The sequence below is a fragment of the Phyllostomus discolor genome, chromosome 9, assembly GCF_004126475.2.
Source record: "Phyllostomus discolor isolate MPI-MPIP mPhyDis1 chromosome 9, mPhyDis1.pri.v3, whole genome shotgun sequence".
Lineage (NCBI taxonomy): Eukaryota > Metazoa > Chordata > Mammalia > Chiroptera > Phyllostomidae > Phyllostomus > Phyllostomus discolor.
In genome coordinates, this window is record NC_040911.2 from 89,795,361 (window position 1) to 89,821,967 (window position 26,607).

The 26,607-nt window shown below is 47.9% G+C and overlaps 1 protein-coding gene across 2 annotated transcripts; it reads left to right on the top strand.

Annotated features, from left to right (window-relative positions):
• Positions 1–2,390: 2,390 nt before the first annotated feature.
• Positions 2,391–19,405, top strand: ACTR5 (actin related protein 5). 2 transcript variants are annotated; one of them, XM_028524992.2, is made up of 9 exons: positions 2,391–2,993; positions 4,209–4,438; positions 6,132–6,301; positions 9,494–9,711; positions 10,420–10,602; positions 15,499–15,615; positions 16,338–16,477; positions 17,494–17,626; positions 18,452–19,405. In XM_028524992.2, exons 1-9 carry the CDS (start codon positions 2,598–2,600, stop codon positions 18,707–18,709), a joined length of 1,845 nt encoding a protein of 614 aa, XP_028380793.1. In that variant the 5' UTR covers positions 2,391–2,597; the 3' UTR covers positions 18,710–19,405. The 2 variants fall into 2 exon arrangements, with proteins under 2 accessions (XP_028380793.1, XP_035865724.1); XM_036009831.1 differs by having other exon boundaries at positions 2,865–2,993; positions 4,206–4,438.
• The last annotated feature ends 7,202 nt before the right edge of the window (positions 19,406–26,607 follow it).

Here is a 26,607-nt window from a genome sequence, read left to right on the forward strand (position 1 = left end):
ACAGGTATAATTAGTTAAGGTGAGGTCATACTGAAGTAGGGTGGGTCCCTAATCCAACAAGATTGTTGACCTTAAAAGAGGAGGAAAAGAGATACACAGAGAGACACACAATGAAAGCAGAGAGTGGAGTGATGTGTCTACAAGCCAAGGATTTCAAACAACACAAGAAGCCAAGAGAAAGGCATGGAACAAATTCTACCCTAGAGCATTTAGGCAGACCATGGCTCTGCTGATACCTTGATTTTTGGACTTCTAGCATCCAGAACTACAAGAGTATAAATTTCTGTTGTTTTCAGCTATTTCAGTTTGTGGTACTTAGTTTTAGCAGCCCTAGGAAACTAGGACATCAAGCTTATGATCTATTTAGTTCTAGTGATTTCCAAGGGCAAATAATCACAGCCATAGATTTTTGTCTAGTGCTACATTGTGCAAGAGTACCCACTAGCTACATATGGTTATTTACATTTAAATGTAAATAAGATAAAACGTTCAGTTCCTCAGTTGCATTACCCACATTTCAAGTGCTCAATGGCCACATGTGGTTAGTGGCTACTGCATGAGGCATGACAGATTATAGAACATTTCCATCAAGGCAGAAAGTACCAATTGGAGAGCATTGATCTAGTGTATTGTTCAGTTTTCTGCAATAATAATGCTGCATAGCAACCCCAGAATTTTAGTGGATCATAAGAATAAACATTTTTTTTGTTCATGGGTCCACGGGACAGCTCAGCTTTAGGTTGCAGGTCAGCTGGAGTTGGCTCCAGCTTGCATTTTGGGTTCGGGTCCTCTCCATACATCTCTGATCCTCTTTAGACTCTGGACATGCTCTTCTCATGAATAATAGCAGGAGTGCAAGAGGGCAGTCTAAACTGCACAAGCACATTTAAAGCCTCTACTTGAATTACACTAGGTTAACAACCCAATGGCTAAAAGCAAGTTACATGGTGAAGACCAATATCAGTGTCAATAGGGAGAGACCCTACAAAGTCACATGGCTGATGATATGGGTGCATGATCCTATTATAAGTGAGTGAAGAATTGGGAATAATAATAATGCAATCTACCTCACCCATACATAGTGCTTTTTTTCCTGAAAATGTTATACATTCACATGGTGAAAAACAAAAACAATGTATCAAAAAGCATGGAGTAAAACAGTGCCCCACACCTGACTCACCCATCTCATGCCCCCTTTAGAAGTAAATTCTTTTTATTAGTTTGTCTATCTGCATGAAAATATAAGCAAAAACATAAGTATTTGTCTCCCCCTCCTTTCTTAAAGGGAGTCCAGTATACACAGTACTGCCTTCACTTATTTCTTTAAAATATATATCTTGGTGATTTTCCTATATTGGTATACATAGATATAGTTCCTGAGCTTACATTCACTTATATTTACTGGCCTCTGTGTTCTGCTTGTCCCTGCTTTCTTAGCCTAATGATGGATACCTTCGGATAGATGTCTGAAACGATGGACTGTATTGGAAGGCAACACTCCTAATCTGATTTTTGTCACTAGGCTAGTTCCAAATCTGGCATAGAAGGGTTCATAGAGGCTCTTGAGAAAGTTTTGGGGTGTCATCTCATGCTAAGGATGTTTATTCACCGTCACTTTTTATAAAGAGATTGCTTTTATCTCTCAAACTTAAGTGTTCTAGTGCTGGGAGGGTAGAGTCAAGGTGCTACTCTAATTCTTGTTATTTTCCCTAGCTAGTGGAAAGAAGAAATGGGGGCGGGGGGGAGTGTGCCAATCTTTTTGGAACTACAACTTGGAGGCTGGGGTTCCATATCACCTCCACTCCCACCCCCATTTGGCTAGAACTCAGGATCACAACAAGCGAAATGACTATGAGGGGAAGCTATGCCACTAAAAGGATGAGAGTATACATGTCGAAAGAGCAGTACTTTCCTTAGGGTTTGAAGTCTCCAGTTACAGAGCACAGTCTTTGTAAATTCATAAATACATAACGCTATTTTAAAACTTTATACTGTATGATAAAATATAACACATGTGCATAAAAGTGCACAAATCATAAATGGATAACTTGATGAATTTTTATAAAGTGAACACGCCTGCCTAGCGAGCTCTCTAGCTGAGAAGTTGAACAACCAGCATCCCAGACTTTGGGTTTCCTTGACTAAGAGGCTAGAGGCAACGTAACCACGTGGAGGCGGAACCAAGGGCGGTTGAAGGTGAGTCACTCCAAAATAGGGTGTGGCTAAACTAAAAGGCGGGGCCCCGTGGAATTTAGGCTCCTTTTCTTGAAGCCCGTAAGCCGGGGCTTGATGACGCTCACATGGGGCGGGGCTTACTGGTCGAGAGTCCCGGCTAGAGCGAAGGGGCGGGGTCAGAGGAGATGTTTGGTCATGAACGGCAGGATTTAGTGACCAGGATGGATGGGCCTGGCGATCCCGAAGGTAGCCTGGGCCACGAGGGGCGAGACAGCTGAAGAGAGTCGAGGGACTCAGCAAAAAGACAAAATTTGGATGCTCTTTGGGACCGCAGCCACCAGGCATTTTTTTACGCAAGGGGGCGGGGCCTCGCCCCGTCTGGGCGGACGCTGCGAAGAAAGGCGGAGCCAGCGCGCTGCAAGATGGCGGCCGGTAGCGCTGGCCCGGTGGGGAACGTGTTCCCGTTCCGTGACGCCCGCGCCACTCCAGACCCAGTGCTGGAGGCCGGCCCGGTGTCACACGGGCCACTGCCAGTGCCTCTGGTGCTGGACAACGGATCGTTTCAGATCCGCGCTGGCTGGGCGTGTCCCGGACCCGACGCGGGCCCGGAACCGCGGCTGCAGTTCCGCGCAGTTTGCGCGCGCGGACGGGGCGGGGCTCGGGGTGGGGCGGGTCCGCAGGTGGGCAACGCGCTAGGTAGCTTGGAGCCGCTGCGCTGGCTGCTGCGCTCGCCCTTCGACCGCAACGTGCCAGTCAACCTGGAGCTGCAGGAGCTGCTGTTTGACTACAGCTTCCAGCACCTGGGTGTCTCCTCGCAGGTGAACGGTGGGGGGAGGGAGGTGGGTTGGGCTTGAGGGGGAAGGATGCGGTAGTGTCTGTGCACAGTCTGCCCTCGGAGAAATAATAGTCATTCCAGTGGCATTCATTGTTATCTAGTCATTCATTTAGTCACTCGATCAAGTGCTAAGCTCCTAACGTGTGTAAGCCCTGCGCTAGGCTCTTGGGGTACAGCAGTGAACAGAACAACGCCTGCTTTCTCTTGGAGCATACATTCGGACATGTTGCTCGTTTCTTAATACGTTTATTTATTAACTGATGTATATTGAGAATGGAACTCTGAGTCAACAAGCACTTTTCTGGGCCTTTGGAATACGTTCGTGAATGTAACCCAAAACTTGTGCTTATGGAGTTAGTATGGACAGGGATTCTAGTATGAAAAAACAGACAATGAACAGAATTAAGTAGTAGATTCTATGGCATGATAGAAGACAGGAGAGGGTTATATTTTCTCAGTAAGATGGTCAAAGTGCAACTCAGGAAAAAGGTGATGTTCCAGCAAGGGCTTGAAAGGAGGTGGTTGAGTGAGCAAGACATATGAGTATCTGAGGGAATGGTATTCCAGAGGAACCAGCCAAGGAAAAGGCCCTGGGGCAGAAGTGTACCCTAATCCGAACTGCAGGGTGGCCAGGGGAAGGCAGGAGAGCAGTAAGTGGGAGAGGAAGTCAGAGAGGTAAGAGGGGCCAAATTGCACACGTTCTAGGCTTTTAGCGAGTGAAATGAGGAGTCCTGGTGTGGAGAAGAGGAGAGACGTGACTTACGTTCCAAAGGGATCAGTGTAGCTGCTGTATGGAGAACGGACTGGCCTGGGTCATAGGGTGGAATTGGGGAGACCAGTGAGGAGGCTGTTGGAAAAACCCAGGTGAGAGATGATGGTGACTTACATGAGGGAGGTAGCCGGGAGAGGGGGTTGTGGTGTAAGAAGCTGTTGGATTCTGGAGGTGTTTTGAAGATAGAGTCAAGATGATTTACTGATGGTTTGGAAGAGGCTTGACTTAATAACCTTAAATTGATGCTATGTTCATATTTTCCAAAACAACTTCCAGTAAAGATGAGATGAGTACTTTACACTTACTTCTGATCGGGTTTTTGATTGGAAACCAAAAGCAAATTCAGCCCTTGCAATAAGGGTTTTGGCATTCTTAAGAAGAGTATTCTTGTATCAATCATCTTTTTGCTCTTTTCTTTCAAAGTAGGGCTGTGTGGATCATCCCATAGTTTTGACAGAAGCCGTGTGCAACCCACTGTATTCACGACAAATGATGTCTGAGCTGCTTTTTGAGTGCTATGGGATTCCCAAGGTGGCCTACGGAATAGACAGTCTGTTCAGCTTCTACCACAGTAAGCCAAAGAACTTGATTTCCAGTGGGCTCATCATTTCATCTGGATTCCAGTGTACACATATTTTACCCATCCTAGAGGGGAGGTAAGTTGCACTTACGGCATTTGAGTACTCTTTTGAGAAGCATTCAGGAAACATTTATTAGGTACCTGCTTTAAAGGTGGCCTCTGGGCTTAGCTCTGACCTGTCTCACTTTGTGACTGTGGGTGAGTCACTTCACCTTCCATCCTTTTTGACCTCCTGGAGGAAGCTGGTGTGGTGGCCTCTGAGGTCCAAATCCACAATTCTAGAATTTTATAGTTCTGATGTATGGTGGGATAACAGTCCCTGCAGGTAGTAGGGGCTCAATAAAAATGTTTGAATACATTATTTGAATAAACTTAATTTAGACTGTCTTTGTGTTCAGGGGTCACTTTCTTATTAAGACAGTATTATTTTTATTTAAAGCTCTTTAATCACCATAGTTTAGACCTTTTTCAGGTACAGTGCCTGGCACATGATAGGTACTTATTGAATATCTTTGAGTTACTTAAAAGGTGAGGGTGGTTTTTGTCATGTTTAAAATCTGTTCTCATTTTATAGTTGGGCTTTTGTTGCCTGATAAGAGACAAGGCCAGCATCACGCTCTCCTGAGAAGATTTCACATTGAGTCAAGAGGGTGTATAAGTGGGGAAGAAGCCCTGGCTTTGAGGGTGAACAAACACCTGGTTTGCAGCCCCACTAAGGATGGGGTCCCTAACCTCTTCACTTAGTTTACTATCGTGTAAAATTAGGACACACTGATGCTCAGGGTACCGTGAGGATGAAATGAGACCACGTAGATGATGGCACTTTGTGAACTGTAAAGCTGTCTGAACATTTAAATCGAAACAAATGCTGTGGAATATATTGAGCCCTATAGTGGGAATTTCTGTCAAAGGTTTTACAAAAATTTATGAAGAAAAAAGTAATTTGTAGACATTGACAAACACTCCTGTACAGAGTTGTCTGCATTATGTAAGACAATATGCAGAACTTAAAAATGTTATTTTTATGTATTAGAAAATTATTTACCTGAAGTCTAAGCAATGATCAGGTTGGAGCATATCCTGTTCTGTACTGGCATCTGCTGGTGAGGTGTGATACAGCAGCGACGTTGCAATGCACAGCAACTTCCTAGTGCTTTGCTGCTCTTTCTCATGTTAAGGCTCTTCCCTTTCAGTTCATGTGAAAGGGGCCTGGTGCTCTGAGGAGATTACAGTAAGCCAGCATACTTGTGGTTACTTCATGTGTTTGTGTCGGTGGAAGTCGAGTGTCTGGGGAAGGGGTTCCCAAAGCCTGGCCCACAGGAGAGTTGCCTGGCAAGCTTGTTCAAGTGTAGAGTCCCAGACCACCCCGGAGCAAATGAGCCCAGGGAACTGGCACGTTTAACATTTTCCCAGATAATTCTAGGATACTTGGTTCCAGGACCACAGTTTGAGAAATACATGGTGAGTCACATAAGGGTCTGACTTCAGGGTACATGTTCTTCCCATTGAAGTGGTGTCCTTCTGAAGCCTTCGCCAGAAGTGAGGTGGCCACGTGCCTGTCTGGGTGTGGACTAGGAATTCTGCATTGGTTAAGAGGTTGGACTAAGGGGACTTTAAAGTCCCTTCTAACTGTAAGGTTTTATGTTCTCCCAGCTGGTCTGTTTCTTTCCCTTCCATCTACATTAAATTATCCTTTCTCCTTAAAGGTGTTCCATATTCTCTTCCATGTTGCCAGAAAGCAAGCGCTGTTTTCCATTTCTCGGTTGTAGGTTAGATGCTAAAAATTGCAAACGCATCAATCTGGGAGGAAGCCAAGCAGCTGGCTACCTCCAGCGTCTCCTGCAGCTGAAGTATCCCGGGCACCTGGCAGCTATCACACTCAGCCGCATGGAGGAGATCCTGCATGAGCACAGCTACATCGCTGAGGACTACGTGGAAGGTAATGAAGAGGTCGTTTGCTTGCGGCTTTGGGTGGTGTCCGCTTTCGGGTGTGTTCCTTAAATTGTTCCCAGGATGGCTGTCTTCTCACTTTTTACCCGTTACTTTTTAGAATCCCCTTCCTCTTTGGGTATTTACTTTCATAAACTATTTAGTTAACTGATAACTTACACACGTAAGTTGTTTTCACAGTTGTCTGGGCTATTCTGGTTCCTTTGCCTTTCCATATAAATGTTAGGGTTAGCTTGTCCATCCATATCTACGAAAAAGTTTTGTTGGGATTTTGATTGAAAGTGCAGTAAATCTACAGATAAGATTAGATATTAAACAACAACATTCTAAATATAAATCCAGATAAGATAGTAAACCCACTGGGGAGAATCGACATTTTTCATTCTGTTGAATCTTCCAGCTGATGAACATAGTGTGTCTTTCCCTTGATTTAGGTCTTTATTGATTTCTTTCATCGGCATTTTGTAGTTTCCATCATATAGACCCTGTACACGTTTTATTAGATGTATGCTTAAGTGTTTATGTCTTTTGTTTTTTTTTCTTCCACTTTTCAGTTGCTCATTGCTAGTGGATAGAAATTCAGTTAACTTTTCTGTGTTGACCTTGTATCCTGTGACTTTGCCACACTTAGTTCTGGTTTTTTGTAGGTTCCTTGGGAATTTCTATGTGTAGACATGCCATCTGTAATTACTTTTATTTCTTCCTTTTCAATTTTTTTTGCCTTTTATTTCTTTTTCCTTGCCTTATTTCAGTAGTCAGGGCTTTCAGTACAATGTTGAGCAGGAGTGGTGAGAGCGGGCGTCCTTGCCCGCGGTTCCTTGGCCCCGGGGTGTAGGGGAAGCGTTCAGTCTTTCCCTGTTCAGTGCGTGATGTTAGCGCTGGGTGTTTTGCAGATGCCCTTCACCAAGTTAAGGAAGTTTCTTTCTGTTCCTAGTTTTGCTGAGCGTTTTTATTATGAATGGATTTTGAATTTTGTGAACAGATTTTTCTACATCAATTAGTATGATCCTCTATGGTGTTTCTGCTTTGGACTGTTTATTTTATAATGATTACTTTTCAAATATTGAAGTAGGTTTGATTTGGTGGGGAATAAACCCGCTTGTTCATGTACATATCTTTATATATATTGCTTGATTTGATTTGGAATTATTTTGTGGGATTTTTGTGTTCATGAGGGATATTGGTCTGTAGTTTTTACTGCCTTTGGATTTGGTATCAGGGTGATGCCGACCTTGTCAAATGAGCTGGAAAGTATTGCTTCTTCTACTTTCTGGAAGAGACTGTACAAATATAATTGATATTACTGTATTTTTTAAAAATGTTTGGTGGAATTCTTCAAGGGAACCATTTGAGCCTAGGAGTTTTTTTCTGAAGGTTTTTTCTACTATGAATTCAATTTCTTTAATAGACATAGGACGATTTAGATAATCTCATTAATGTCTTTTTATTATTTCCTTCCTTCTACTTGCTTTAGGCTTATTTTGCTCTTTTTCTTTAGCTTCTTAAGGTAGAAGCTTAGCATATCACGAGACCATTGTTCTTTTTTTTTTTTTTTTTTTTAGAGTTTTTAAATTTATTTATTTTTAGAGAGGGAAGGGAGGGAGAGAGAGAGAGAGAGAGAGAGAGAGAGAAACATCAATGTGCAGTTGCTGGGGGTTATGGCCTGCAACCCAGGAATGTACCCTGGCTGGGAATCGAACCTGGGACACTAGACCATTGTTCTTTTTAATGTGAGCAGTAAATTTCCCCCAGCACTGCTGTGTCTGCATCCCACAGATTTTGATATATTTTCATTTTTATTGAGTTCAGATATTTTATAATTTCCCTCAAGACTTTGTCTTTGAGCTGTTGATTCTTTAGAAATGTGTTGCTTTATAGTCAGATTTCTGGAGATTTTCCTGTTCTGTCTCTATCATTTATTTCTAATTTAATAAAATCAAAGAACTTTCTTTGTCTGCTGCCAGTTACACTTGTGAAGGTCAGCTTTGCTGAATGTTGCACACACGTGCGTAGAGATCAAGAGGCGATGTGTGTCCTCCCATTGGTGGTGGAGTGCTCTTTGATGCTGTTCAGCCTCTGCTGGCTGGTGGGGTTTGTCAGTTCTCTGTCCCTGCTCATTTCCCATCTACCAGCTCTGCTGATGATTCAGACAAGAGTATTAAAGTCTCTAGGTATAATTGGGGATTTTTCTGTTTCTTTCAGTTTTGTCAGTTTTTGCTTTCAAGTATTTAAAGCTCTTTAGTTAGGTACCTATTTAGGATTCTTATGTCTTAGCAAATGAACAATTTATCATCGTATTGATATAATGTCCCTTTTTATCCTTGGCAATTTGCTTTGCTTTGAAGTCTGCTTGGACCTTAATACAGCCACTCCAGCTTGCTTACGACCAGTGCTTCTGTGGGATGTCTTTCCATTCTTTTCCTTTTACTCCCCCCGCAATGTATTTTCTCAGTCTCTTTTCTGTTAGTTGGTATGTTAGGATGATTTTAAATGGATTTAATTTTTTGTATATTTGGATTTAGGTCCACTATTTTATTATTTGCTTTCCGTTGTTCTTTCTTTTCTGTTGCTGCCTTCTTTTGGTCTATTAGAACACTTAGAAAATTTTTTGTTATTGTATTTTATCTGTTGTGTTTTTTTACTATATCTTTCTATAGTTTTTTCAGTGGTCGCTCTAGAGAACCTACTTTACAGAGTCTACTTGGAATCGCTATTTTACCAGTTCAGGTGGAGTGTGGGAATGTGGGCAGGCTAGAGGCTCCTTTATCTTTCCTTTTTGCTGGAGTTGTTGGCGTAGTCATCTGCGTACATTGGGGACTCACCAGACAGTGTAATGGTTTTTCCTTTTAGTTGTCAAACATTTTAAACTCAAGAACAGGTGAGTCTGTTACATTTAACCAGATTTTCATCATTTCTGTTGTTCTTCCTTCATTCTGAATGTTTCTATTGTCCTTCTGGTACCATTTCTGTCTGAGGACCTTTATTTAGCAATTGCTTTGGAAGAGGTCTGTGGGCATCATGTCTAGGTTTTATAGTTGCATTTTGCTGATGAGGTGCTTCGGGGATTGGGTGATGTGTGCTTTTATTCGTCTTACCCAGACCCAGAGCCCTAGTGTTGACTTTCTCATTTCTCTGCTAATAGTGTTGCTATTTCATGACTTTCGAAGTTATTTCTTTGAAGAACTGCAGAAATGGCGGTGCCCGGACTACTACGAAAACAACGTCCACAAGATGCAGCTCCCATTTTCCAGCAAGCTCCTTGGCAGCACGCTGACCGCCGAGGAGAAGCAGGAGCGGCGCCAGCAGCAGCTGCGGCGGCTGCAGGAGCTCAACGCCCGGCGGCGGGAGGAGAAGCTGCAGCTCGATCAGGAGCGTCTGGACCGACTGCTGTACGTGCAGGTAAGGGCACATCCCGACGGGCCTGCGGCCTTGCTCAGCAACGTGGTCCCAGGGAATGTCCTCCTGTATGCTCTTCCTTACCCATGAAACACGTCGCCTCAGGGGCTGTTGGGGCCCAGGAGGAGTTTCAGGTCATCATTATAGAGGAGGGTGTAGCAGCAGGTGTTTTTAAAAGAGCTGTGGACTCTGGCTTTACTGATTTATGTCAGCCTTACAATCTCCTCTATTTTTTTAACTTTTTAACTGAAGTGCATCATGCACACTGCAGAGTGTACCATTCTGACACGTGCAGCACGTGCATTTTCACAATGTGAAACACACAGTGTGTCTGCTCTCCAGACCCCGAAAGAGAGCATTACCAGCAACCCAGCAGTCTCCCTTATGTCTGCTGCTGGTTCCCTTCCCACCTCTCCCCACCCAAACGATGATAGCATTTCTGATGCCTGTCACCATAGGTTAGTTTTGCCTGGTCATATGGTACTGAAACCAGGATACGGTGGCAGCCATGAGACATCGGGGGGTGTGGGCATGGCAGGGTAGCTGTGGGAACCTTTGGAGGAGGTGTGATTTTGTGGTCGGGCAGGCTGGGGGGCTCTGGGAGCCCTCTCCTGTTGTTATTCTCTGTTTGGCTCCTGAGCTACTGCTCTTTCCTTCCTGTTTGTGATTGCTGGTGACTCTGGGCATGCACCGTGACTGCTCTGGTTCCAGGAACTTCTAGAGGACGGCCAGATGGATCAGTTTCACAAAGCTCTGATAGAGCTGAACATGGACTCCCCCGAAGAGCTGCAGTCCTACATACACAAGCTCAGCTCGGCCGTGGAGCAAGCCAAGCAGAAAATCCTCCAGTCAGAAGTCACCCTCGAGGTGGATGTGGTGGACAACAAGCCTGAGGTGCCAGTGCCCGGGGGGGAGGGCCTGTGGGGTCATGCGGAGAGAGCAGCCCTTCCTGAGAGTGGGAGTTGTGTCTTGAGAAAGCTGACACAAAAGGCAGCGGCTGTGACCAGACTTGGGGCAAAGAGAGCCAGTGTAGCCAGTGATGTCCACAGGCACACCGACGGGGCAATGACAGCACTGACTTGTGTCCCCTGGTGTTCTGACCCGAGTGATTTCGCCCTGTAGGCCTCTGGCCCCGCAGGGAGCGGAGAGCGTGTGTGTAGAGTAGGAAGAACACGCACACGCCGATCGGGTGGTGCGGTCTGGAACCCGAACCTCTCCTGTGAGGGTTCTTTGGCAGGTAGTCGTACATTCCCCTTAACTTTCTTCGCTGCTATGGCCAACAGGGCAGGGGTCAGGGTGGAGATACGGGCCCTGAGTGGCGATGGGGCAGCCTGCAGGTCACACATCAGCCAGAAGTCACTGGTTGGCTCTCCGGTCTTTAGAGCTGGAAAAAAGTGTTCGTGAGTGCACTCACTGGTCCTGAATCTGGCATCTCCAGAGTTCTCAGGCAAAGGAACTTGTGTACTGCTTTGTGACACTTCTGGGTCAGGGTTGACCCGTCTAGCTTTATTGATTTTTTTGTTTTTCAATCAAACTACTTTAAAACCTATGCTTATAAAGAGAGTCCTGTAGAAAAATCCAGTTTGATGCTGGGTGCAGCGTGGTGCTGGCCCGTGACTTCAGAGCTCTCCGGCTCTGCATGAAGCTGGCGTTTCCAGTGACCGTCTCCTAGCTGGAGGCTCACTCTCAGCCCCTGCCCTCACCTGGCACTCTCCACCCCTCTCTCATGGGCTGTGGACGACATGAGGATAGCCCCCGGTCACGAGCATGCCTGTTTGACAGAGCAGATCCTGAGTCAGGTGTCCCAGCTGCAGCTCACTGGCTCACTGTGATCTTGGGTCAAGGGGACCTTTTCTGCATCTTACTCGCGCACAGCATCCAGGTCAGCTTTGGTAGAACCGATGTGCATCTTCTGGTTTGCTTCTCCTGGTCGTCAGATCTGTGTTTCCGTTTGAGCTCTTTCCTTACTGGGATCCAGAAACAAGGTTTTTTTTTGTTGTTGTTTATTCATCCACTTAGTTTTTATCAAGCTTATCATGTCACCGGGACATTAGAGTCCTTAAACCAAAGCTGTGCACCAGCCACCAGCAGGTGAGGGATTGCAGATTTAAGAAGGAGAAAGAAAAGAAAAACAACTTTGAAGATGTGATTCCTGAGCAGTTGGGGACTCATGTTTCCTTTCCTTTGTTCATTTTTCTGCATTTGTTACATGCCATGATTCAACCTCGCCTTCATTCATTTTTAAGTCCCTGTTTTGTTTTGTGCTTGGGGGGTTTGTATTCAAATCCCTCTGGGCTTAGGGAGATTTCGAAATGTCAGACTTTAAAAGATTTCTCTGTAAACAACAAATTTGATGAATTGATCTGTCACCAGAGCTTTAATAGTCAGTAACTATTAATTAAGGGTGATTGTTAGTGACCAGAGCCATTACAGTAATCTTCCTGGGATGAATTTGCCTGTGATTCTTGCTGGCCAGTTCTACCTTTCAGAAAGTATTTTCTAGTATTTTCTAACTATTCATTTAGAATGGAGAGACTAGATTTATGTGGACCAATCAATCATATTGAAATACCAAGCAGTAATGGCCGAAGTGGATTAATACAGCTGAATGTTTTAACTTAGTGTTTCCTAAAGTCCATGTTTTTCCTACAGACCCATCCATCCGTCCCTTGCTATTCCTCGGGTGTTCCCAGGAGGACGTTGTAAAGGAGTAGGCCCTGTTAGCATGCCTAACGAAGCATTTAAACCAGAAGACTCTACTCTCGTGGGTTTAAAGCGCCATCCATCACTTATTAAAAACACAGTGGGCCCAGGATAGAAAGTTCCCTTGCCTGACAGCCCAGCTCAGAGCCAGCCTCTGCCTGTTCTTGTGCTTCTCTAGGCAACGATGTTGCAGCTTTTCTTTTTTCTTTCTTCTTTTTATTTATTTATTTTCAGAGAGAGGAAAGTGAGGGAGAAAGAACGAGAGAAACATCAGTGTGAGAGAGAAACATCAATCAGTCGTCTCTTATACATTCCCCAACCAGGGACCAAACCCACAACCCAGGCATGTGCTCTGACTGGGAATCGAACCCATGACCTTTTGGTTTACGGGATTATGCTCCAACCAACTGAGCCACACTGGCCAAGGCTCAGTAAGCCTTTTGAAATCCAAATACTTTATAATCTTGTCTGTTCCAGGGAAATGGGAGGGTGTATCCCAGTGTCTCCCACTCAGAGCTAGGTGTGGTATTCCAGGGATGGGGGGCATAGAGGAGGTAAGGATACAGTTCCTATTCTCTTGGTGCCTGAAAAAAAAAAAAACAGGGCTGTAGAACCATACTTGGAAGGCTGTAATAAAGTCTGTCAGGTGTGTGGTAGGTCTGTGGGGAATACAGAGGGAGTTTTATGAAAAGATTGGGTATTTAAGCTGTGCCCTGAAAAATTATTTGATTTCTGTAAGTAGCCAGTGAGTAGAGAAGGACATTTTAGGTGGAAAGAACCACATGGGCAGGGAGCATGGCACGTTTGGCATGTAGATGGTGTGTGGGAGCTGAAGTCAGGAGGGGCAGCAGGGGCCAGACTATAAAGGTCTTTTTATTTATTTTTTAAATCCTTACCCAAGGACATGTTTTCATTGCTTTGGGAGAGGGGGGGGTGGTCATTGATTGGTTGCTTCCCATACGCACCCAGAGCTGGGACCGAACATGCAACCTAGGTATGTGCCCTGACTAGGAATCGAGCCGTGACCCTTCAGTTACTGGATGATGCTCGAGTCAACTGAGCCACACCTGCTGGGGATATAATGGTCTTTATCAGTCAGCCTGGATATTGTCCCTCAAAGCCTGCAAAGTATGTTGGGCACGGAAGTAATCGGATGAAATCTTAGTGCAGGGAAATGACTGGTGGCAGTTAGGGTGACGGGTTTAAGGAGAGGCAAGGCCGGAAGGGGGAAGAGAGGATAAAAGTGTATTGCGGTTGACCTGAAATTTGTCTTGTGGGTAGAGGTGGAGGAGGAGACACTTCAAATGTAGGGTCCTAAGATCTTGGTGCCAGTTAGGGACAGAGGTGACAGGAGTGGCAGTGGCTGATGATAAGAGAACACATGATAGGAGCCGAGCCCTTCCGCATCTTGAGCAAGTACTGCTGTCACTCCCATTTACAAACGACGCAGGCATTTGGGGGAGTGAAGAAACCCGCTGGGGTGCCTGGCTGCAGGCAGTGCAGCTGAGACTCGGGCAGGGCGTCCGACCCCAGGCGCACTCCGGTCACACCATGGCTGCGCTGAAAGGTGGTGGTCGGAAGGTGGTGCCTTCGGCCTGGCTTAGGAAGGTAACAAGCTGGGTTTTGAATATCTTATTTTTAACGTCTTTGTGGGACATCATGATTTACAGAATTTCAGCTTAAGGCAGAGCAAAGACTTTGGAGCCAAGAAGTTCTGTTTCGGGCCAAGGTTCCACCACTTACTAGTGTAGTGTGGTGGTAGGCGAGTTACCAAGCCTCCTGAGCCCCAGTTTCCTCGTCTGTGTGTGATTGTGCAGCCAGCAGGGTCCCTGCTCCTGAGTCAGATCCAGCATTGGCAGCAACGTTCTCACCTCCTTCACCAAGATCAAGGTCCTTACAGTCTCGCCTCCTAGTCCACCTTCTTTCCTCCTTAAATTACCTATTTCTAAACCAGTCCCACTCATCCTGTTCCTTGGTATCACATGAAGAAATATTCCCTGTCCTTTCCAGGGTTTACCCTCTCTGTAAGTAGGTAAAACCGTACATATTAGTCAGGATTGAGAACACATTGTCACCCATCTGTGAGCCACACACATATGCCATGTGACTTTTGTGGGGGGTGTTGGGCTGTGTTGGAGGGCATCGCCTCATTTAAGAGTGAGTTCGGACGCCAGGTTACATCTGTAGTATACGTGGGTAGGTTCTAGAGGGCGTGTCTGTGTGTCTGAATTATGTCGGTAAGGCTTCATAGGTTTTAAGAGTAGGAAGGGACTCGGAGAACGCAAGCTGAATGCAGGGACCTCAGGCGAGCTTGGCTGATGGTATTGCGTCCGTGGGAGCCCTCTTACGACCCATCTCATGAGATGGTCCTTTCTGCAACAGCTGTCTCTGTTACAGCGTTTTCCCACGGACCGCTGTCAAACAGTTCTTCCCGTGGCTTCTCCCTTTTGAGTCCCAAAGGTTAAACTCATCTGCCTTTCATGTGGCAGCACCGCAGATGGCTGAAGACTTCATCTAGAACCACCCCACTCCCACCTAACTGCTTTCGTCCAGGTCAAAGTGCACACGTGCTCTAAACCCTTCACTGGCAGTGTCCCCCGTGCCAGGCCCTGCCTGGGCCCGTCATCGTTGAGAGTCCACAGACGGGAAGCGTTCTGCCACCTCAGGAGCCTTCTGTCACAGCAGCAGCCCAGTGGACCTGCTGCCAAGGAGCTGATTGTTAAGCCCATTACTGTTGGCACACTCATTTGTTAACTATGACGAGATGTATTTAACTTCGCTGGTGGTGTGCGCACTTTGTGAGGCACCCAGGGGCCCGTTGGGAGGCTGCAGAGAAAGGGTGGGAGTGGAGGCTTGTGCAATAGGAAAGGCAGGGACCGGAGTGAAGCCATTCCTGGCTTTTCAGTCTTTTAATCTTTGCATTCATGCATGTTCTTTTTTTTTTTAATAGTTCAGAAAATTTTTCATAGTTTTTGTGAACTTTTAGGCCACTGGGGGAGTCCGGTTCTTTTTTGTGGTGGTGAACTACCAGGAGTGAGGCTCGTGGAAGTTACAGGATCCGTCCTGTTTCGTTGGTTCTGTCCTTAGACCCCCGACCTGGAGCCCCTGGAGCCGTCGCTGGAAGACGTGGAGAACATCAACGACTTCGAGCCCCTGTTTTCCGAGGAGACACCCGAAGTGGAGAAGCCAGTCCCCGCTGTCCAGGTTGGACCCCCGCAGCCTAGACCGTGCTCATGCTTTGAAGTCAAGACATAAGTGACCAGGCTAGTCTGGTCTGCTTCTTTAGGGATGTTACTTAAAAAAAAAAAATCTCAGCTGTAGTTTCTGGAATGGGCGGTGAGGCAGGGGGAGTACCAGGACTTAAAACATCCAAAGTCAGGGCTTTTTCACTCAGTGGCCGACTGGGGTTCCAGCACCACGATCAGGGAACCTGTGTGTAACAGCCTGTCCGATGGAAACATTTGAGCAAGTAATCAGAAGCGTTAGACCTGAAGACTAGCTTTAGTGGTTTAATTCAAATTTAAGCCAATGGCGTTATGCTTAGTTCTACTTCCCTGTCATCACAATGGCGACTGGAGAGACTGACCCGCGTCTGAGACGCACCTGGGAGTGCAGGCCAGCTGGGCTGTGCAGGGGCCAGGGACCAGGGCGCAGAGCAAGGCCCTGGGCGGGAGACCTGGCCTGCCAGCCTCTCTGCTGCCGCCCTTCACGAAGTCCCTTCCCTCTATTTGGGGACCATTTCATGACGCAGATTTGTAGGTGGAAAAGGGTAGAAAAATGAAACTATGAAATCGAGAGAGCTGGGGAGAGGTTACTCTGGCGTGGATAGAGCTGTGTTGGAATAAACAGTGCAGCGGGAGGAGACTGGCAGCTGGGATGGTTGTCATGTGGCCTAAAAATATCTTCTAAACCTCGGGTTTTCAAAGCCCGTGTTCAACTTGGCAGCGTATCATCAGCTGTTCGTTGGGACAGAAAGAATTCGCGCTCCGGAAATCGTCTTCCAGCCATCTCTCCTAGGCGAAGAGCAGGCTGGGATAGCAGAGACCCTTCAGTACGTTCTGGACAGGTGAGACTGGAGCGTCTTTTCCTTCTTTTTCCCCAAACTAGCTCCTTGGCTTTGAACGGTGGAGTTGATGGTCAGGCATCGGAAGTCTCTCTCACTCTCTCCTTCTCGTTGACTTGCTGTACTCAGGCGGTATTCCTTACCTCTCTCCAGGCTGGGCGCATGGCTGGGGCTCTGTGATTGTTTTCCGTCCATGTAAATGCTCAGGAAAGAATTTTCTTGATTTGAGGAGCTTTAAGAATGTCAAGTCTGAGCAACACGACAATGTATGCGCACTGGCTGTCACGTACACCTTCACATTATTGAAGACTAGCAATTGCAAATCAGCCTACCGGTTTGCAGAAATTGCAAATTTTTCCCTTCCCTGTAGACATGTCTTTAGGGGTTTGCATTTCTATAAGGGCACACTTCCCCCCCTACCGTTTACACAGGCATTTCCCTGTAGTGTGAGTTTGCATGATGCAAGTTGGACAAGTAAGGAATGTAGCTTTCAGTGCCGTGGCTGCTCGTGGTTGAGCAGGATGGATGCTTCTCCCAGCAAGGGAGAAAAGCTGCTGTGCAGCTACCTTTGGTGGCTGTCAGCTTTGTCTCATGGTGGGAAAGTGGTCAACTATGTGTACGATAAAACTTACTAAAAATAAATGGCCCCTCAAAAGGGAGGCAGGGCTCCTTGGGGTGATGGAGACGTTCTGCCCCGAGAGTGTGGTGACGAGGGTCACTGGGGCACGTGAATCTGTCAGGCTTCGTCAAAATGTTGTAAAGTGTACCTCAGGGAAGTCAGTTTCTAAAAACCATGTGTTAGAAAGGCACACTGATCTGGCGAAGGAAACAGATTGACCATTTAAAGCACGGTTTTGACTAGCTGGCATTCTGCAAAGACAAGAAAAAGTTGGAAGTTTTTTAAAAAACTTTTTGTGCAGAGGCTTTCTCTTCTGCACTGAGAGCGCACCTGCCCCCATGTGCGTTCTCCCCCGACATCCGAGTTGAGGGCCGTGCCGGAGGAACCGCTTCTCTCCTAGGTACCCGAAGGACGTCCAGGACGTGCTGGCCCAGAACGTGTTCCTCACGGGCGGGAACGTGATGTACCCCGGGATGAAAGCCAGAATCGAGAGGGAGCTGCTGGCGATGAGGCCCTTCCAGTCGTCCTTTCAGGTACTGACTGTCCTGCCGCCCGCCGCTCTGAGGGCGGCGTTTGTTCGTTACTTGTTCTCTGATGGAAGAAGTGAAGTGTAAACGAGGAAACTCACTTTATAATTTCGTCACCTAGGGATATCCGCTGTTAACATTTTTGCAGCTTTCCTTCTGGTCTTCATGTTCAGTTTTTAAAGCAGAATCAGAATCATGTTCTGTATATTTCTTTCTTTAATTGAAAAAGGAAGGCATGCACAGAATGAGGTGCAGGGGGTACGAAGCAGCGTACGCGGAGAATGTCGCCCCCCACCTCACTCCCGGGGCGAGCAGCGCCGACTGGGCACCGGCAGCATCGTCCTCTGCTCTCACTCCCCCTGAGGCTCACTGGCCACCGTGGCCGGAGCCGCTCCATATCAGCCTGTGCTCCCTCTGCTCCCTCTGCTCCCCTCTGCTCGCAGGGAGGGGATCGGGGCCAGGAAGGCCTTTCCTCTAGGTCAGATGCCACTCTGCTCCCTTCTCCATCTGACAGCTTGTGATGAGCATCACTGGAGCAGGAGGAGAGGCAACTGGTCCCTCTCTGACCCGGAGTGGCAGGTCTTGTGTTCGTAAGACAGCCGACAGCTGCTTATGCTGTGAGGTCGCGTCTTCTGCACAGTTGGGGCATTTCAGCTCAGCTCGTATGGAGGGTGCAGAGATAGTCTGGCACTGTCCTGGAATTTATTGGGGCCCGCCTCTGTATATTGTGGGGGCTAAAAGGTAGGGGGCTGTAGCTGGGCCTGCCGAACCCTCACCCCTCGAATCCTGATGGGAGATGGCCCTCTGGTGAATGTTCCCTTTGTGTTTCAGGTTCGGCTTGCCTCTAACCCCGTGCTGGACGCCTGGTATGGCGCTCGGGACTGGGCCTTGGACCACCTAGATGACGACAGCGTCTGGGTCACCAGGAAAGAATATGAAGAGAAGGGAGGAGAGTACCTCAAGGAGCACAGTGCGTCCAACATCTACGTCCCCATCCACCTGCCAAAGCAGGCTTCGCGCTCCGCAGAAGCCCAGGCGTCAGGCAAAGGCTCAGGGGCCAGTGGAGGGGGTGCTGGCGAGCAGGCATGACAGAGGGGCCCCTCTCGGACCTGGGCCACGTCGTCCAGTGTGACAGGACAGTGACTGTGCTAGCTGTGTCTGGCCCGAGTCTGCTGGTGACCTTGGGCTGCAAGATGGATTTCTCCTGGGGAGAACAGGGAAGGGACACTGGGAGTTACCCTGCAAACTCACCCTTCGTACGGGCCTCTGCAGGGAGGAAACGTGACCTTCCGGTGTCTTTGTTGAGCCAAGGCGAGCTGTGGCATCTGCCTCCTGCAGCAGTCAGTGGGGACAGAGTGGAGGACAGTGTGTCCTTATTTCTTACTGCATTTTAAAGCTCTTTTTGTTTTTTAAAAAAAGTGTTTAACATTTGTATTGTCAGTGTGGATCTTCTGCATGTACTCAGAAATTGTGTGAAGGCCCAGCAGGTGGAGGTGTTTCCCATACAGATAGAAAGGTGATGTTTGTGTGTAGCAAGAGCAGCGCCCCACAAAATCTCGGCGCTGCACGTATTTCCCTTTTCCTGCGAGTCCTCTTACCCGGAGGAGAAGGGGCCCAGGGAGGGTAACCAGGCCGTACGCCGTCAGTGTGTTCAGGGCCGCTTGGCGCCCGCGTCTGAGTGGGCAGAAACGGAGTCTTGGTCCAACTCGGATCAAATCCTCTTTGCTGGAAACTTGTCCACCACGTGAGGCCTTCCCACAGGATTTTACAATTTTTGTCCACGTGTTTGCTGGCTCCCTGTCATTTTCTGGCCTTGCCGAAGAAGGAAGTGGACGAGAGAAGGTCGCTCCAGCAGTCTTTCCAGTTCTGCCATAGCCTCACATTCCATGCGCTTCATCTCAGGTGGGCAAGTGACCCTTCTCTCTTACACAGACTGCTTGGTGGGGACTTTAACTCTCCAACGCCCGGTAATCGAGCCCAGCAGGCCCCTGAGATGCCGGTGTCCTATCACAGGCTCCGGACACGTCAGCCCATGGAGCCTCTGGCTCCAATGCCTCTGATGAGGCCACTTCAGAACCTGCTTGCTCAGGTAACTCGCCACGGCAGGCACCTGGCCTCCCGCTCTCAGGGGCCTAGAAACTGAAGACCCTGGGGGTGGCGGTGGTCGGGCGGAAGGTAGAAACGCATGCCAACCCAGTGCTCCCAGAGCATTGCCACTGGCCATCCCTGGTTGGGTCCAAGGACCCGAGAGACGGGGATGGGCATGAACTACACAGAAAGGGTTGATGAGAAGGCAGCAGCAGCAGCAGCCTCCATGTGAGAGGTTTCAGATCAACGTTTCCAGGACGAGGAGCCACAGTAACTGCTCTTAGGCCTGGGAGTCTTTTCCCACCGTCAGTAGTTTAATCAGCCTGAGCAGCAGGGGTTACAGCAGAGGCCAAGACATCCGTGGGGGTCAAGCCCTGATGGGGAAGGGCCCTGGGTGGGCGGGTGAGCTGGGACACACCATAGTCAAACGGGTGGTGTTCGCCCTGCCCAGGGGTTGTGTAGACTCAGGGAAAGGCGGAGATGGTTTGGGCTGTGGTGAGGCACGGGCCAAGGGGCTGAGCCTCGGTCTCCCTGGCTCCATCTCTGGCACACTGCCGTAAGCCTGCGTGACCTCTCATGTCACCTGAGCGCGTGCCCCCCTCCCTGCCAGTGCACGCGGCAGGTTCCTGGGGCCCTCACACAGACCACCCGCAGGGCACACCCCACGGTGTCAGGAGCTTCATCTCGCCCAAGAGTGGTCGCTTCTAAACTGTAGAGCCTTCCCCAAGGGCAGGATATGTGTTTCATCCAGCTGGGGGTATCCGCAGCGCAGTGCTGGACTGGGAGGCGGGGCTGCGGGCCCCCAGGATTCGTACAGGGTGACCCCCTGCCTGGGCAGGTAAAGCAATGACTACAGCTGGGAACAAAGGGAGTTTGAGAACAGTGCGATTGCTTCCTCTGTTGGGAGGAACTCGTGGGGTGTCCACACTGGGGACTCCTCTTCAGCCAGGGAGCCCTACTCCCTGAGGCACCTTTATGTCCCCACCCCATGCTGACCCCGCCACGATCCATTGTTGCCCGTGTGCGGGTGCAGGGTGTGACTGCAGCTGAGTGTGCTGGGGGAGCTGTGAAGCAGTGGACTCCCCTGGCCCGGCGTGAGGCCCCGGTGTGGAGTGCCGTGGCAGGGGGATACAGTACAGGGGAGGGAGGGGCGGTCCTGTGGGGCTTCAGGACCCCCTAGGTTAAGGTTGAGTCAGGGCAGCTCCGAGGGTTGGGGGGGCTGCCTAGGGTGCTCAGGGCCCTTCCAGCCAAGATGTGGGAGGGGTGTCCCCCCTGCTGCTCCACCTCCTGCTGGTACCTCTGGAAATCAAGATTTACCAAAGGAATAAGCAAGGTAAAAAGGTGTGAAAATAGAAGTTAAAAATGACATGTGTTAAAGTACAGGCAGAAAAGGCTAAACCAAGAAAGGGAGAAACGGATTCACAGAACTACAGCACACGGACTACTGTGTACCTGTCGGTGTAGGGGATGGAGTCCGCCATCGCAGAGCTTTGTGATGGGAGTGTTATGAGAAAGTCAGGAGATGACAGAGGGCCAGGAGACGTGCGCAGAGGGACTGGCTGTTACTGAATACGTCACCCTTCCTCCTGGCGGCACTACACTTCCCAGCTTCCCTTCCAGTTACACACGTGGCCATTTGCAGGCTGGTTAGAGATCACGGGCAGAAGAGGTGTGCCCTGCTTCCAGGGCTGGCTTCTGTAACCCTCCCACGAGAGCACCTTCCTCTCCCCCAACCACTGGCTGGATGGGGAGCAGTCCAAGGCCCACAGGACCCTGGAGCCACAAGGTGGAGCCAAGTCCTTAAGTGACTGCCTGGGGCAGAGCCCCTGCAGCTTCTTCACTGAGAGAAATAAAGTCTAACTGTGTTAAGTCACCAAGAGCTTTTTGGCCTTTAGGGTGGGCCCCGAATCCAATGACTGGCGTCCTTATGCAAGAAAGGAGGGATTAGGAGTGACTCGGCTTTTAGCCGTGGAACTCGGCAGGCACCAGCAGCTGGAGCAGGAGAGGAAGGATTCTCCCACATCTTGGCCAGAGAGAGGGGCCCTGAGCACCCTAGGTGGCCCCCCCACCCTCAGAGCTGCCCTGACTCAACCCTGACCTAGGTGGTCCTGAAGACCCACAAGCCCGCCCCTCCCTCCGCTGTGCCACAGCACTCCCCCGGGGAGGGCGGCCCTGACTGAGGACGCCTTGCTCTGGTCCCCAGAACGGGCAGAGGATCCACCTCTGTGGCTGTGGCACCACGTCAGTGGTCATTTGTTACTGCTGCCCTGGGAAACGAGCACGGGTGGCCAGGCTGGTCTGGGGACGAATGTGCGTGTGGGTGGGAAGTTGTTAAGTCATAAAGAAGCAAATGACTTGCCAATAAATTGGAGGAGGCCTAGCAATATCAGCAGCTGGAGAGCAACAAAGGTTTACCCAGAGGTGAGCTGGCTCTGGCAGCAGAGGAAGGGGCTTGGGAAGTGCACAGGACCAGAGCTGGCCGTCTAGGGGAGGCACCCTCCTGGGGGTGAGGGGGTGCCTGGGAAGCCAGAGGTGGTGTAGATGGAAGCACAGGGGGCTGGCAGTAGACTTACTAGAGCAACAGAATCAAGAGGAAGCCTGTCTGCAAAAAGGTGCCGAACATTAAAAAAATCTGTCTCTCGCTAGCAGGAGGGGGAGCCCGTGAGAAATGTGGAAAACCACCCACACCCTCCCATGCCCCGCTCCTTCTCTGCAGCCGCCTGTCATGGTCGCTGAGGTTGACCCGGCGTGGTCAGGCGTGCGCGTGAGCAAAACGGACTGCTGCATCTTCACGGGGACGCGGCAGGAAGAGCCCAAAACCAGGAAACTCAGCTTCAAACATTTTAGCAGATAAAACATTCCTTCAAAAAGAGAAAAGCCTAATATTATGGGTAGAAGAGAAATGTAAGGCGACATTCCAACATGAATTGAAAGCGATTGGACAAGCAGACACCGTGAGCCACCACAGAGCAAACGGAAAACTTTGAGATGGTCAAACAGCAAGTAGCAGTGAATGAGAGCGGAAAGGACTCATGAAAGTAGGTGAATTAAAAAGTGATTTCAGAAATTTAAATTTAAGATGCACAAGGGGGAAGATATTCAACTGAGAAGGAAAGGAAAAAGAGAAAGTGATAGATAAGAAAAGGAGGCAAAGGAAATCTAATTGAATGTAGTTGAAGAAAATTCAACTATATTGAATTTTCTATTGAAGAAGAATCAAAGAAGAAAGTGGAACAATTAGTATTTAGCATGATAATTCCATAAAACCTGCCTCCTCCCAAAAAGAAAACACCCTGAATATAAATACTGCAAAGACATGCTGTGTGCTTGGGAAAATTGACTCAGAAGTGTCAACTCGAAGAAGGTCCTCCTAAAATTATGTCAGCTCTTAGAAATGTCTGAGTAGAAGAAGAAACCCTCTGGGCCTCCAGGCAAAAAGACAAAGTGGCTTATAAAATAAAAAAAATAGATGTCATCAGACTTTTTCAGCAATATATAATATAGAAATAATTAGAAAAAGGTGGGAAGCATTGGAGGAGGTCACTGAGAGGACGTGACCACTGGCTGACCTTGGAGCTGGACCTCCTCTGTCTGTTCCCATGGCCGGAACTGTTTCAAGGATGCAGCCTTGAGCAAGTCAAGTGTTGTCGGGACCGTCTGCGCCGTGTACGTGACAGAGCCTTGCTACGTTAAATAAACTTCAGATTCTGGCAGGTGTCTTTGGAGATCTGCTCATCCTGTGGCTGCCCCAGGACCAGCCTCGTATATAGGTTCCCTTGCATGTTAAACCTGCCACCCGCCAATCTGGGCTGGCCTGCCCCTTCAGTCTCTCTTTGGCCTCCATGCACGGGGGCCAATCTCAGATTTTCGTCCCAGGGAACGGCCAAGGTTGCAAACCAACAGTAAATAAGCTCGTCATTAAACAACAACAACAAGAAAACAACAGAGCCCTGACCAGTGTGGCTCAGTTTGCTGGGTGTTGTCCTGCAAACTGAAAGTTTGCCAGTTCGATGCCCGGTTAGGGCACATGCCTGGGTTTTGGGTTTGATTTCCAGTTGGGGCTCATGTGAGAGGCAACCAACCAATGTTTCTCTCACATCGATGTTTCTCTCCCTCCCTTCCTCTCTCTCTAAAAAGAAAGTCTATTAAAAAACCCCAAAACAACAACAACAAAAAACAACACAACTTAAGAACTACTAGAAAAAAACTAACAAAAATTTAAAACTACTGGAGAGAGAAAGCACAAATATACAAAATAACGAAATAATCATCAAAACAAGAATAAAATTACTTTCACAACTCTGCAAATACATTTGAAAATCTAGATGAAATAGTCAACATTTTTTAGAAAATGTAATTTACCCAAACTATCCTTACTAGAGATATATAAAATCTAAAAAGGACCCATTTCCATAGGTGAACTTAAACATGTCATCATGCCTTCCCCTCTCAAAAAAAGCCCCAGGCCCAGTTCAGTTCACAGAATTCTATTAGTGTTTAAAGAGTAGATACGTCCAATGTTCTTAAACTTGTTCGAGCATAGAAAACAAAAGAAATCATCTAAATTATTTTTATGTAGCAAGTATAACATTGCTATGAAAATCTGATAGGTTGCATACACACAAAACCATGGACCAATCTCACTTAAAAATATTAATGAAGTAAACAAGTAAATTATTCACAAACAGAATCCACCAGCACATCAAAAAGTGATACACGGTGACTAAATGGATTTTATCCCAGGAATGCAAATGTATCCATCAAATACCACAAATCTCAGAGGCTTAACCCCAAGTTTATTTCTCCTGGGGCGTGCCCAGTGACTGCCGGCCTGCGTGAGGCGTGGGGGATGCACGCCCTGTCCCGCCCAGCCACTGCACCGCATCTCACGACCCTGCCACCTCCATGCAAGGAAAGGAAACGGAGCTGCAAGAGTTGGGTCCTGGCTCCGAAATGCCCCCACCCCACCCGGAAGTGGCACCTATCACACCTAACTCAGATTTCGCTGGCCAGAGCAAATCAGGCAGCCGCGTGTGATTTCTCAGTACTCCACTTCGCTCCCTCTCATTATGCCTCTCTGTGCTGGTGGTTGCCCCGCGGATTACGGTAGGCATCCTTAATTTACGCCAGTCTGCCTTGGATTAATTCTTCACTTCACATACCATGTAAGGATGTTACGATGTGTAACTCCATTTCCCACCTTGGGAATTTGTTATTGGTGTTAGTGTACAAACCCCATAAAACATTGTTAACATTTTGTACTTAGTTAACAGTCTGTAGAAATCTAAAAAGATAGTCTTTTATATTTACCTACATGTTCACCTTCTGGTCCCAGAAAGAAGGGGCGGGAGAACATTTCCTTGGCTCTAATCTCAGCTTGCACCTTCTCAGGAATGCTTAACGGGCTGGGGGCGGGGCTTCCCCTTCTGGTCCAGGGCTACCTAGACAGCTTTTTGGGAATGTCCCCGAGCAAATGAAATGGGGCTCTCCTGGTAGACATTCCTCAACTTGGACAACAAGAATTGAGAGATGAATTCAGCTGCTTGGCACTTTCCTGTGACACCTGACCAGCATAACATTTTGGTAAAATACCTGGCTGGGACTCGGCTTTACCTTATCCCTCCAGCCCTTCAGTAGCCTGGGCAACCATCTGGGGATAGGCTGGAAGTCAGGTTGATGGTGTCCACTGAGTGCAGGTGAATCCGGAGGCTTTGCCAACATGGAAAGTGAAAATGTTTTATTCAAGGGTCTTGGGGTTTGCAAATTGGAAACAGACTCTAGGAACAAGGTCAGCAAACTCATCCTTCTTCCATTCCTCCCTCCCTCCCTCCCTTCCCTCTGCCGCCGCCCCCCCTCCCCCAGCTCTCTGGGGAGCACCCAAGATGACGGGAGATGCAGATCTCACAGAGGTTCTGTACTGAATTCAGGGCTGATTTTGGAGAAGGACCCAATTCGAAAGATCTGGAGAAGCCTGGATGGGTGAAGAAATTAAGAGCAGAGGTGTGTCTTGGGAACATGAAGGACCTTGCCTTCGGTGCCTTGCAAGCTCTGGAAGCCGAATTTTAGAACTTCTCATTGCCCTTTTGTTGCAGTGTTCTGACTTGAGCTCCAAGGCCCGACCTTTTCACTCCCAGCGGATTGATGGGATTTCAGGGCGTGGCCTTGAGAATGGACCTCCTCCTGATTGACAGCTCCTAGTGAAGAGAATCTCAGAAGGAAAAGAGTTCCTTCTTCCCCTGCAAGTTTGGAAAAGCAAACAGCCTGCTGAGAGCAGCAGACACCTCATTCAAACAGCCTCTGCTGATCAAGTGTGGGGTTCTCATTTTGGTTGCAAATGTTATAGGTGACAAAGAACTCAGTTTTGATGCTTTTTAAAAAATCTTAGCCCTGGCTGGTGTGGCTCAGTGGATTGAGCCCTGGCCTGTGACCTAAAGGATTGCTGGTTCAATTCCCAGCTGGGGCACAGATGTTTCTCTCACACATCAATGTCTCTCCTTCTTCCTTCCTTCTCCTCTCTCTGAAAGTAAATGGATAAAATCTTTTTTTAAATCTTAAAATGATATTTTTAAAAATTTGGTAGCCTTGCTTAATTATATATTGTCCTAGTAATAGCATTTTATTTGACATCACTGATGTTAAAAATGAAGGCACAACTGTTTGTAAGTTGTCTGTATCAGCCAGAAGAACTTCGTAGTTTTCTTCTTCTTCTTTCTCCTGTGACTATGATTTAAAGTGAACACTACATGCTTTTTATATTTGGCTTTGGACTGGTGTGTATGTTATACACAATTACAAAACAAACAAATTTTAATCAATAGAAGGACAAAATCCTTAAAAATCAAAAGCAAAGTGAAACAAATAAACCTAATTAAATATATATATATATATATATATATATA